The sequence below is a fragment of the Cinclus cinclus genome, chromosome Z (genome assembly GCF_963662255.1).
Source record: "Cinclus cinclus chromosome Z, bCinCin1.1, whole genome shotgun sequence".
NCBI classification, from domain to species: Eukaryota; Metazoa; Chordata; class Aves; order Passeriformes; family Cinclidae; genus Cinclus; species Cinclus cinclus.
Window position 1 is genome coordinate 67012351 of NC_085084.1, and position 12864 is coordinate 67025214.

General features: G+C 41.9%; 1 protein-coding gene across 1 annotated transcript; it reads left to right on the forward strand.

Moving 5' to 3' along the window:
• Positions 1-6229: 6229 nt before the first annotated feature.
• On the forward strand, positions 6230-11448 carry PLK2 (polo like kinase 2). The gene is made up of 14 exons (XM_062513123.1): positions 6230-6454; positions 6847-6954; positions 7118-7234; positions 7425-7554; positions 7834-7921; positions 8197-8292; positions 8506-8704; positions 8802-8949; positions 9368-9465; positions 10100-10223; positions 10459-10699; positions 10806-10935; positions 11023-11133; positions 11257-11448. The coding sequence occupies exons 1-14, from the start codon at positions 6230-6232 to the stop codon at positions 11446-11448; spliced, it is 2007 nt and encodes a 668-aa protein (XP_062369107.1).
• Positions 11449-12864: the final 1416 nt, after the last annotated feature.

Below are 12864 nucleotides of genomic sequence, written 5' to 3' on the forward strand. Positions count from 1 at the left end.
CCAATAAAATAAATTTAGTGCCAGCATTTTTTAAATAATTACATAAATGTAGAAAGAACTTTTACCTGGAAGAACTAGAGATATCAATATATAACACAAGATAAGAAGCACAGAAAAGTTTCTGATATTAGACAGAAAATAGCTTATGGAAAGGTGCGGTTCTCAGCTCTCCACAGAATCTCTGAATACATGCCTCTGTCATATCAAAACTTTGATGGTAACATATGGTGTTAAGTCTCCTTACTACATGCTTTTTAAATCTTACGGTTTTTATCTTAGAGCAGCGTGTAGAAAAAATCTATTAAAGACAATAGATGTTAATTTAGTTTAATAAAATCCCAATGAGAAAGAGAGGACAGGATGCCCTTCTTTCACAGATGAGTTGGTTGCTTCACTTGCCTCTGACAACAGCAGCTTTCAGCCCACTTTTTCTTCCTGAGCAGGTTCTATTCTGCTTTATTCAGGATTGCTTCTGGCACATCTTGCTTTGGTAGCAATGAGCTCCTCTTGTACCTACAGTGCTGGTAGGGAGTTCTGGCTTTTATCTAATTATGCCATAACTAATTTTTCTGTAGACTCCCAACTCTCTCACCTTCAACTTTATTTTCCTAGTGTTTCTCTATATCCAAGCATTACTAAGACATGCATCACTGTCTTGCTCTGTTTGAATATTAACTGCAGCTGTTGAGGATTAGGAATTATGGCTGGTACTTCTGTTTGCAGAACATTTGACTCTTTGTTTTGTTCTACAATCCTAGTTAATTACAGAAAATAAGTTTACAATCTCATAAAGGTTCTCTTTTCTTGTGCTTCATATTTATAATACATAGTAAGAAGTGGCCTGTACATGTCTAGCTACTGACAGCACATGCATAAAAACCAGGTATGGTTCTTGTGGATAGAAGAGAGTGTCATGGAGACAGACAACTTATGACATAGACTCTTACATCATATATCTCATAACCCTGTTCCTGTATTGTCTGTGTTATCTGAACCCCAGCAGCATTGACTTCTGCCCTTAGGATTCAGGAAACTGCTATTCTAGATATAGAAAGAAAATAAGCTCTTAGTCTAATTGGTAAGCAACTCTCCTGACCTGCATCCTGCAGTACTTGAAGACTGAAATTGGAAAGGGGAAGGGAGATCAGGAAAGGAAACGTACTGACTGAAGTACTGACCTGTTTTTTCTGTTTAGAGGATTTTGACTACCCTTGGCATTATTTCCTTTAACAAGGAGCTTTTATGTGTAAGATATTTGGGCATTGAGAAAGGCTAAATTAAATTTTAAAAAGGAAAAAAAAAAAAAAAAAAGATTCCAGACAGCTTTTTAGGGCACAAAACACTACTCCAATTGTTCCTCAGGTTTGAAGCTAAGTGTCTCTAATACTGGGCATGAAGGTTTACCATCACAGAGATCTTTGTTCCTTCTCTGTATGATCAATGCAGTTGCATAAAGGACCTAGCAGTCATTTATACAGGAGGCAGGCTAATTCAGGTAGGCAGCATGGGGGAAAGAATGAGAGAGTACTGAGGGTAAAGAGGAAGATGACATTGTCTTTGACATTGTCTTCACTTGACACTGACATTTGGCCAGAGCTATATTATTTTCATATTCTATTTCCAAGCCATCCATCAATCTTGACCATGTAAGCATGCATTAAATTCAAAGAAATAGAGTTTGGTGTCTTTGGGGATCAAATACAGGGATCCTATAACTACCACAACTGAAAGCCTATCTTCCTGCCAGCCCCAGGGAACTTACACTGGGCAGGCAGGAAGGGAACAGACCTTGGCACCACCCCAGAAGGAAATAAAAGCTAGTACAGCTTGTGTGACCGCTGCCCTAAACACCCGCCTCTCTTCTTGGGAGATCTTTCTGGGAAAACATAAGATTGCCTTAAGCTCTTGGTAGTCTGCCTGCTTTTTAATTAGTAGATCACTTCGAATAAAATGGCAAAGGAATTTAGGTCTTTGGAAAGATTGCCAAGCTTTAAACAAAGAAAATTAAAATACATGAATTATAGCAGAAACGGGAGCTCTGCACTAGCTCTGCAATGATTTAAGGGGAGCAAATGGTATCATACCTGTGTATAAGAACAATCTATGACAATAAAATCCTGCAAGGGAAGTGACACACTGAAACTGCATGCAGCATCAAAGCAAATGTTTAATTCCTTATCTAGTCCAGCTTTTGTGTGTTTCATACTTTGTTAAGGAAAATGAGTAGAAATGAGTACTTTACTGAAACAGAAAAACAAGTGCCCTGGAGAACAGAAAAATAAAAACAGAGAACATATAGACCTGTATGGAGTAGTGAGAAAAGGCTGGTGTGGAACTGAAAATTAAGAGGATAAGGTAGATAATTGTCCTAGGGTGACTTTATGATGCTTGTATCCCCAATCATCTGTTCTGTTCATGCTGGACATTAAGTTCTGCACCTTTAAGACAGGTTCTGAGAGTGAAGGGGGACAAGAAGCTGCAGTTTGTTTGCAGAAACTGCGCTCGTTCCCCCGCAGTCTCTCTCCCTGTGCTGTCTGCAGCACGGACAGGGGGACAGAGCTCTCCTTGGCTTTTAGTCAGTTTTTAGCTAGCTGAGGCAGAGAAGTTCCTCAGACTGCGGCTTTTCTTTTTCTTGGAACTTCGGCCCTGCTTTGGACCAAAAACCCCAGAAAACACCAGGAGCTCACACCTGTGGCCCACCGGGGCCGGGATGTGGCATTTTCCAGCACAGGAGGGACTGAGAGCTACCCCCCCACAAGGACTTTCTGAACTTGCCATCTCTTCACAACAGTGAGAGGTTCCATTTTTTAATACAATTCTTTCTTTCATGTTTGTAAGTGCTTTGCTTGTCAAATAAACAGTTTTTTTCCACTTTCCTCTAAAGAAATATTTTCCAAACCAGTAGAAGGGAGGGGCCACTTGAATTTGCTTTCTAAAAAGCCCCATTCAGAAGTTTCCTTCCAAATTTTTCCTATACCAAGATAGTAATAAACCAAGAAAAGAAATGAGACTTAGGCAATCAATAAAGATTAAAGTGAAGTAAGATTAGCAATAGACTCATGACAAATCACAAAGGATCATGAAGAACTTAGTGTAAAGCCCCAATTTTAATAACATATTTTCTATATGGTGATGTTCTAGAAGTAAACTGCTCATATATATTAATACCCATTCCAGTGAAGATGTAATTCACGGAGCTCATTCATTTGTCCCATCTTTAAGTAGCATACACTTCTTCTAGGGCAGACTGCCATAACCTCTTTTCAACAGTTGAGGGCACTCCATGACCAGCTAAATGAAAAACATGGTTCTACCAAAAGTTTACCTGACGCAGGAGAGCTATCAGCTAACCTGATAGCAGAAATCAAATTATGAAGCCAGCCAGGTAAAAGATCTCTGCTGCTGTCAGTGTAGGCTGCCACCCGAGTCCAGTATGAATTGTGTGTTTACCTGTAGGAGAATACTGATTTGGCTTAGATTGGCATACTGGGTAGGGAAAACTGTATTAATGGCACCAAATACGTATATGGTGTTGGTCCTGATTTCAAATAAAGATTTGGTTTCACTGGCAAAATCATGTTCATGAACACAGTGACAAAGCTCCAAAATATTTATGAAGTTGGATATCAAGGAATTAATGCACTTCTGCCTGTTAATTTCAGTCTCTGAACACCTCAGTTTTACAATGTTAAGGTAAGAATAAGCGACAAGACCTGCTTCCCACAAGCCTGTAATCAGACAGCTTCTCAATCTGTCAAATTCCAATTACTCATCTGGACCAGGGATTTATGCACACTTAGTCTTCCCAGACCCTCGGTAATATGGCTTTTATCAACAACTGTATACTTGTGTCAAAATGGAGCCATAGGAATACAGGATTGCTTTTTTTCTAGAAACAGAAGGAATGCCTGAGGCCTGAGTTTGGGCTAGTTTTGCCCTGCTTTTTGGCAGGGAGACTGTAATGCTGTATACTGATTTGGCTACAGAGCTGCTGCTATCTTAGCCAGCTTGCAAATAGGCTTCTTGTGCAGGTTGCAGGTACATTTGAACACTTTGCTAATGTAATTTGGAATAAAAAGTGGAAGATTACAGAGCACAGGCTAGAATAGCTTTCCCTTGCAAAGTATATAAAGGTCAGTTTTAAACATTTACTGTAATGTTATTTCATCCCAGAGATCACCTTTAGAAGAAAGTAAGTTTGCTTTGCAAAACCTCCCAATAAACAGTATGGTAAACTTAGCACCTCGAGATAAGTGTTAGGTAAATGCGCCCTATATGAAAGTGGGAGAATCAGTCTTGGAGTCAAGGGCTGCATGGGACAGCCAGACAGCCTCACGGCCTAGAGGGAACGCAGATTAAATACTTGGTTTCAGCAGAGTAGGTGAGAACAGATAGTGCTAGTCCTGCTAATGAGAACACTTCGTGTACTTGGCTTTAACCATGCACTTGTGCCTCTTAAAGTCAAGCTCAGCAATCTATCCTAAACCTTTACCAGACGAAGGTTGTCTTTCTTACGTTTGCTTTTTAGCATGTGCAGTGCCACTTCTTTCCAGAGGAGGGAAAACGTGTACTTCTGTTCTGCCTATTTCCCCTTTCCACAAAAGCCTTTCAGGGCAACAGACCAAAGCAATGTACTGACACTAAACAAAGCATAGAGGAATCACATTTATTATTCATAACTTATTTTGCAAAAAACGGGTACTAATTTGGAGAAAGGCAAGGTTATGTGAGGGTAAAAGTATTTGTCTAGGAAGTCACTGTCTGCAAGACAAAGGGCTGAGGCAGCACAGGACTAAAGAGCGTCTGTGCATCCAAATTTTTCCTTTTTATTTTTACCTCTACCCCTATGGTTAATGATTAATAATACTAATGTGACTTGACCAGGTTTTGCAGAGTGAGTTAGGAAGGCACCTGAATGCAGCAGCACATGCCCATTAAAACAAGGGCAGATGGGCAGAAGAATGTACACAATCCAGTATATTTAGCACTTGAGCACTGTTACCTTCATAAACCAATACATATGGAGAGAAACAAATAAACAAATATTGTTGTTCTGCTCTTTTGCTGGTTTTGGCTGGGGGGACTTTGTGTGCTCTGTTAAGGCATACATCCTGCTGCTGACACTAAAATAAGTATATTCTCTTATTTTAAGATGTGAAATGAGAGATTTTCAGCGACTGACACTGAAATAGTTTACACAGTTGCATGCTCTGGGAGTCACTCCTATTATATCAATTAGTCCTTGATTTTTACCACAATGAAAGCAGGTAGAAGTATTCTGTCAACAGGAAAATACTACTTCAGAAATGTGTAACACAGCAAGAAAATGATGAATTTTGGCATTTTTGCATCTTCAGAATGGAGAAATGCAAAACTGTTACACATTTCAATATTTTTCTCCTAGATCATGCTTCAGTTTTTAGCAATGGTCTGTACAGAGGCCCTATACTACAATTGCCTTCAGGTGCCTTACAACCTAATTTATTTGCTGCTTATGAAGAGGTTTTAGAGGTGACTACTGTCAGACATCTGTGGGGGGTGCCCCTAGGCATGAGCTCTTCTTACAAAGGGAGGGACATGGTGGTCCCTTGGCAATGGGGCATTCATGCCAGTGATTTGCACCATCTCAGCAAGCCCGTGGGCCCCAGCTCCATGCTGGCCACATCTCTCTGCTGTGGTGGAGCTGCTCTGGCATAGGCGGGACAAACTCCTTCCCTTCTTCCACCAGGCACGCGTTACGGGGCTGCTCCTACGAGCACAGCTGGGACCGTGTATCAATCACCAGCCCCCACTGCCCCGCCGCAGCACTCCTCGAACGAGGAAAGCACACCTTATGCAGAAGCTCTCTTTGTCGAGCTCCCACGCGGGAGGGGAGGGTAGCGGCCAGAGCAGCCCCCGCTGCTGTAGTGGGGGGTTCAGCCCCTGTTCTCCCCGCCGCTCCGTTCTGCTGCCGCCACACAGCCCGGCAAAGGAGGGCAGACCGGGACAACCTCGCTCTGCCCAGCTCTCCTCGGGCCCTGGCGAGGCGGGGCCGGGCCGGGCCGAACCGGGCGGGCGGAGCGGAGCCTGGGCGGGGACAGCTCGGCAGCCTTGGGGAGGAGCCACCACCCGCTTTATAAGGGGCGAGCCGGGGAGCTGCTCGGCGTCTCCAGCAGAGCGGGCGGGGAGGGTAGGGTTGACGGAACAGGGCCGAGGAGGGCAGGCAGGACGGAGCCGGCAGGGCTCGGTGATGGAGCTGTTACGGACTATCGCCCACCCACCGGGCGGCGGCGGTGCCAAGTGCTGCGAGGCAGCGGCAGGCAGAGCGGCCGGGGGCGAGTCGCGCAGGAAGAAGGCGGAGGAGCCGCCGCACCAGCAGCCGCGCCAGCACGGCCACCCCGCGGCCGAGGTCTCCCGGATTATAACCGATCCCACGACGGGGAAGCGATACTGCCGCGGCAAGGTGCTCGGAAAGGTAATGGTCGCAGCGAGCCCCGTGCCCTCCCCAGGCTGGGCCGGTGTGCCCAGCTGGCCGTCCTTCTCTGTCCCTGCGGTGCTGCGTTCCCCCGGAGAACGCCGAGGTGTCCCCAGCGCTGCCCGGGCCGGGCGCGGTGCGCCCGAGCGCCCTTACTGCCCCGGAGTCCTGCCTTCGGCGCGGGCGAGCCCGCGGGAATGACTTGGATGTTGCATGCGGGGAGTGGGAAGCGCGAACCTTCCGACAGACGATGAACCCACGACCTGTCCTTAGAAAACTGCCCTTTGCTAAGGAAGTTGAGCTTCTTGACTAACACATGAGCTGGTGAATGACTAAGCGCGGGACTGCATTTATACCTTTTCTAATTGCCTTTTTCTTCCATGTCTCTCTAGGGTGGATTTGCCAAGTGTTACGAGATGACAGACTTGACAACAAATAAGGTTTATGCTGCGAAAATCATTCCTCACAGCAGAGTAGCAAAACCTCATCAAAGGGAGAAGGTATGTATGCGTGAATGATATATTTTTTTCCTTTCTCGATCTCTTTGTGTGGTGGATTTGCCTACCCCTTCTCCTGAAATGGTTCTGATAGAGCTGTCTGCTCAGCCCTGTGGAATTAAGGCTAACAACATCTTTCCTCTTTCCCACTGTCTTGTCTTTTCAGATTGATAAAGAGATTGAGCTTCACAGAATGCTTAATCATAGACATGTTGTGCAGTTTTACCACTACTTTGAAGACAGAGAGAATATTTACATTCTTCTGGAATACTGCAGTAGAAGGGTGAGCATCAGCTGGGGGAAATCCAATATTTACTTTTCTGGACTTTGCAATTAATTTATATGTGTGATGCATACAAGTTATTTTTAGTGGCTTTAGTTGTTGCTTCTCTATGTACTCATTTACTTTTTCTTAAGGTGAATCTTGTGCATGAATTGTCAGTGACATTTCTGCCTTTGTTTCTCCTCTGCAGTCAATGGCTCACATCTTAAAAGCAAGGAAGGTATTGACAGAACCAGAAGTACGATACTACCTCAGGCAAATTGTGTCAGGGCTAAAGTATCTTCATGAACAGGAAATCTTACACAGGGATCTTAAACTAGGTAAGTTCTCCAGATTGCCAACTTCAAAACAGACTCCTCTAGCCCTGTCAGCATTGTACCACTTTATCCTTTTATGGTGATTGTTTAGTAGAATCAGCTTAGCCTATCTTTACGGTTGAAACTCATAGTGCTTAAGGGATGACATTAAGCATTCCTAATTAAAAAGGAAAAAAAATGGTGCCTAGCTTCTGGCTCTGAACAAAGTATGACTCAGCACCTGTGGCAAATGCATTCCTACCTTGCCAGAGATGGACTAACTGGAATTTCTTTGTCTGCCAGGTAACTTCTTCATCAATGAGAACATGGAACTGAAGCTGGGTGACTTTGGCTTGGCAGCTAGGTTGGAACCACTGGAGCACAGGAGGAGGTAGGAAGATAAAAAATGGATAGTCTAGTAGTAAATTAAACTAAATTCATATGAAAATGAGTCATCATGTTCCATAGTAAAAGCTAGTTTCTCCCCCTCCAGTATTACAAAGACAAAATGATAAAACACCTATGTTATCAGAGTTCTTACAGCTCCTCTTTAGATGTCTCAAATTCTTCTCTGAACTTGAGAGGAAAGCCTGCTGTACAAAAAATAGCTTCTTCCTCTTTCTGTTTGAAATACTAACCAGTTCTGTGGCAACTTTGATTTTCCAGAACAATATGTGGCACACCAAATTACCTCTCTCCAGAAGTCCTCAACAAACAAGGGCATGGCTGTGAATCTGATATATGGGCCTTAGGCTGTGTAATGTAAGTATTTCTCTGCCTTTGAAATGTAATGTGCCTATCACTGGCTTAGTATTTTTGGAGTTTAAAGGGGATGCAGCTTTTTGTACATGTGTAGCTCAAATGCAGAAATTCTTCATGTTGGGAGATAGACAAAGTATTTCTTTGTAGCTGTAGACACAAATATAGTAGGTGTCTAAATAAAATAAAAAACTAAAATAATTTTCCTTTGAACAGGTATACAATGCTGTTGGGAAGACCTCCATTTGAGACTACAAATCTTAAAGAAACATACAGATGTATAAGGGAAGCAAGATACAGCCTGCCATCATCTCTCTTGGCACCTGCAAAGCACTTAATAGCTAGCATGTTGTCAAAAAACCCTGAAGATAGGCCCAGTTTAGATGAAATAATTCGACATGAATTCTTCTTACAGGTTTGTAGTTTCTTCTATCAGTGTTGTAAAAAAATTCCATACAAAAATGGATTGCACTCTGTGGTCTAACAGTTATTTTTATGTTGCATTTCCTCAGGGCTTTACACCTGATAGACTTTCTGCAAGCTGTTGTCACACTGTCCCTGATTTCCATTTGTCAAGTCCTGCTAAAAATTTCTTCAAAAAAGCAGCTGCTGCTCTCTTTGGGGGTAAAAAGGATAAGGCCAGATACTTCGATACACATAGTAAGTTTCAAACCTAGATATAATCTGTTTATCTCTGTTGCATCAGTTTTATACTAGTGTACATCTGTGAGATAGCAACAGAACACTTTTATCTGTGTCTCAGCTTTCCTGGGTTGGTTTTGGCTTTTTTCTTGTTAAGCATACATGCTAGCCTGCCCACCTATGCTGGTTTGCATATGTAAATGCTTCTTGCAGCATCCATACTTATATTGGTGATCTGTTAGTTTGTAGTGTCTATTGAAATTTAGTCTCTTAAGTGATTTGTGTATGATGGCATAATTTCTCTGGCAGACTATGGCAGGCTTAGAAGAAGCTGCTGGAGAGAGATAATGTTTTCTGCAGCTAACTTGTTATGCTTTCTATAATTCAATAGCACTTCCACATTCAGGATTAAATCTTTTTTTTTCCTGTACTGCAGACAGACTAGCTAAAGAGGATGAAGAAATCTACAAGCTCAGACATGATTTGAAGAAGACATCGATAACCCAGCAGGCCCCCAAACACAAGACAGATGAGGTATATGCATACGCAGTTCAAATCCAGTAATAGTTGGGTGGAGTAGCTATAACTAAATTATATTTGACTTGGATATCAAAACTGGGGTTGTACACAGCATAATCAAGCTTAAATGATTAGCAGAGCTGCTTTAAGAGGGCTTAAACAAGCATCACAAAGGTATAGTAGCCTTTGTAGGGAGACTATAAATTTTGGCTTTTGAGTAATTATAGTATCTGCCTAGACTTCATTGTTGCCTGTGCGTTAACTTGTCTGCCAGGTGCTATTTCTCAATATTCCAAATGCAGGTCTTCAGTTCGTGATTAACTAGGGCTTCTTAAAAGAATAAATTGCTGAAATCTGACTTACTATTTGGTATTCAGACCTGCACAAAGCTGCTCCCTTGCTAGGGCAGAAGAACAGAGAACTGATTAATAGCCTGTGAGATGCAAATTGAAGATCTAAAGAATGGAAAAACCTGGTGTGCCACTCCAAGCTCAGTCTAGTGGCAATTTCTACTTTGCAATCTTTGTACATGAATACCAGTTTCCCTACAGTTTATCATTTGTTTAGAAGCAGGAGAGCCATGCAAAACTTGTGTATAAGCCTTGGCTTGTTTTATGTTTGATGTTTACATGTCTGACATCTCTTCTAGGAGATTCAGCCTCTTACCACAACAGTGGTGAAGCCGGGAGCACTGCCAGAAACTAAGCAGATTGGAGACTCCATTCGGATGATAGTCAGAGGAACTTTGGGAAGCTGCAGCAGTAGCAGTGAATGTAAGTGCAACAAAATGTGATCTCTAAGTCTGAATCCAACCTTTATTCTCCTCATATCTTAAAGGTTTGAAACAAACATACTCTTTTATTTTTTGATATTGTAAAAGCCAATAGTTTTGAAAAAATTGAATTAGGAAGTCATCAAGGCTAGATTTCTCTAAATCTAGGTAACTGAAAGATTTAGAATGAAAATCTTCCATGTGCTCTTGTCAGTCTAATAATCCTACCTTTTCAGGTTTGGAGGACAGTACCATGGGAAGTGTTGCTGATACAGTTGCAAGAGTGTTGAGAGGATGTCTGGAGAACATGCCAGGGGCCGAGAGCAATCCCAAAGAACAGCTGACAGCATCCTTCCAATGGGTTACAAAATGGGTGGACTATTCCAACAAGTATGGCTTTGGGTACCAGCTGTCAGATCACACTGTTGGTGTCCTCTTCAACAATGGGGCCCACATGAGCCTTCTGCCAGACAAAAAGTAAGAATCAAAGCCAACAATTCCCTAAGGCATTTTAAACGTTAAATACTTGTTTCTTATCACAAACCTTCTTATTTTCCTTTTTTTTTTTTTTTTTTTCTTTCAGGACAGTGCATTACTATGCTGAGCTAGGTCAATGCTCTGTTTTCTCAGCCACAGAGGCACCTGAACAATTCATTAGCCAAGTAACTGTACTGAAGTATTTCTCTCACTATATGGAGGAGAACCTCATGGATGTAAGTTCAGCACCTTTCAGGGTCCTGAGCTGCAAAAATACACTAAGTATTAACTGAGTGTTTAACACAGTCTGTTCCCTTTCCTAGGGAGGAGATTTGCCCAGCCTAACAGATGTACGCCGGCCCAGGCTTTACCTCTTACAGTGGCTCAAATCTGATAAAGCACTAATGATGCTTTTCAATGATGGCACGTTTCAAGTAAGTGTGGTAGCATCACCAGGGAAAAAATGCCTTTAAATACTTTATTGCAATAAAACTAGCTAAGTCTCAGAAACTGAGAGGAGAAAGTAGATAAATGGCAACTCACTTCTTTTATTGCAGGTGAACTTTTACCATGATCACACAAAAGTCATAATTTGCAGTCAGAGTGAGGAATATCTCCTTACCTACATAAATGAAGACAGAATATCCACAACGTTTCATCTGACAACACTTTTGGTTTCTGGATGTTCATTGGAACTAAAACACAGAATGGAATATGCTCTGAATATGCTGCTGCAGCGATGTAACTGAAGGAACTAAGTCTGTTAAACTAAATGGACTCTCTTTTGTTCACTGTGAATCTACAGTGGAGATGGTGGAGCATCTAGTATGTTGATGATGGATGTGTGGTGGTACGAAAACTGGACTGTCCAAGTGTGCTGGGCACACATCTGTTAGAAGCCTAAACCTACTTCTTGGACTAAAATGTTGTGACAAGGAGTTCTTCGGATCATAGTTTTCCTTGCTTCATGTGTGTTAAAGATATATTTGACTTGAACTCGGAGCAGAGTGTGTCTGTTTGCTCTGTAAGAGAGCATCTCTGATGGAGTTAAACTGTGAATACACATCTGGAAAGGGAGGGAAGGGAGAGCTCCGTTGTTGGGGATAATAGTAACAAGCAGCTTCTGGTTGCTTAACTGTGAACTATGGCCATACTGTTTTTTTCCTTATTTTTCAAAAATACCCACACTTGTGGCTGGCGAAGTGCATTCCTTGTTAGTTTTTTTAATTTATTACAGCCTAAAGTGAAGTATTTATTACTTTTTTTTTTTTTTTTTTTTTTTTTTTTTTTGGACCTTGGCATTTTAAATACAAATCTGTTGGCAATAAAGAATGGAAACCCGAAGTTATCATTCTCTATTCTTTCTCCATTATGACTGAGCATGCTTTACTTCACATTACAAAAAGTCTTGCAGATATGCTTTCTTAATGCTATTTTTAAGAACTCTGCTACTGGTCTGGCTATGAAGGGTGGGCAGGTTTGTCTGTGTCCATGCCCATTTGCAGTCATAAACACCAACATGGATATTGTTAATTTTAGCTGCAATCCTAAAACAATTGCTGATGAAGCCTAATGATGAAGGCTCTGACAGTTAGGACAAAAGTATGGATCTCTTCAAGATACTACATACTGAAATTGATGTTCTACACTGACTGGAAAGAACTCTCTTCTGGATAGTACAAAGGGGACTGAAGGATAAAGAGCTGACTATCTTGATACCTCAACAGCAGAATGAATTGACTACACCTATCACTTCACCCCTACTGAGCTTTATTTTGTCTTTTTCTACCCTTGGTTAAATGGTTATGCCAGTACACTAAAAGCAAAAGGGTGAAAAAATTAAAGGGTCACCAACTCCCCAACTGCTAACTATAAACAGCCACCAGTGTTACTGAGACAAATTATGATTTTTTGGTATACAGTAAGTTCTATGTAAAGCAGTTAAAACAGCTGAGACCAACAGAGGTAGAGCCTGCTGCTTTCTGCAGTCCTACTACTTCTAAACATCCACTTATATAATGGCTTTCCAAAACTGAAGGCAGTGCCATTTGTCAGTTAAAATTATGAAAATAGGTGCAATTATTGAGAAATTATGGATTCCAGGCAGGGGGAAATTGTCTCCTTTGTGGACTGGGCTTACTTCTCTTAGACAGTGCATAGCACCT

Coding starts and splice junctions, on each gene's coding strand:
- PLK2 (XM_062513123.1), top strand. CDS start 6,230: ATGGAGCTGTTACGGACTATCGCCCACCCACCGGGCGGCGGCGGTGCC. Junction 8,950..9,367: donor CAGATACTTCGATACACATA/GTAAGTTTCAAA, acceptor CCTGTACTGCAG/ACAGACTAGCTAAAGAGGAT. Junction 10,936..11,022: donor TGGAGGAGAACCTCATGGAT/GTAAGTTCAGCA, acceptor TCCCTTTCCTAG/GGAGGAGATTTGCCCAGCCT.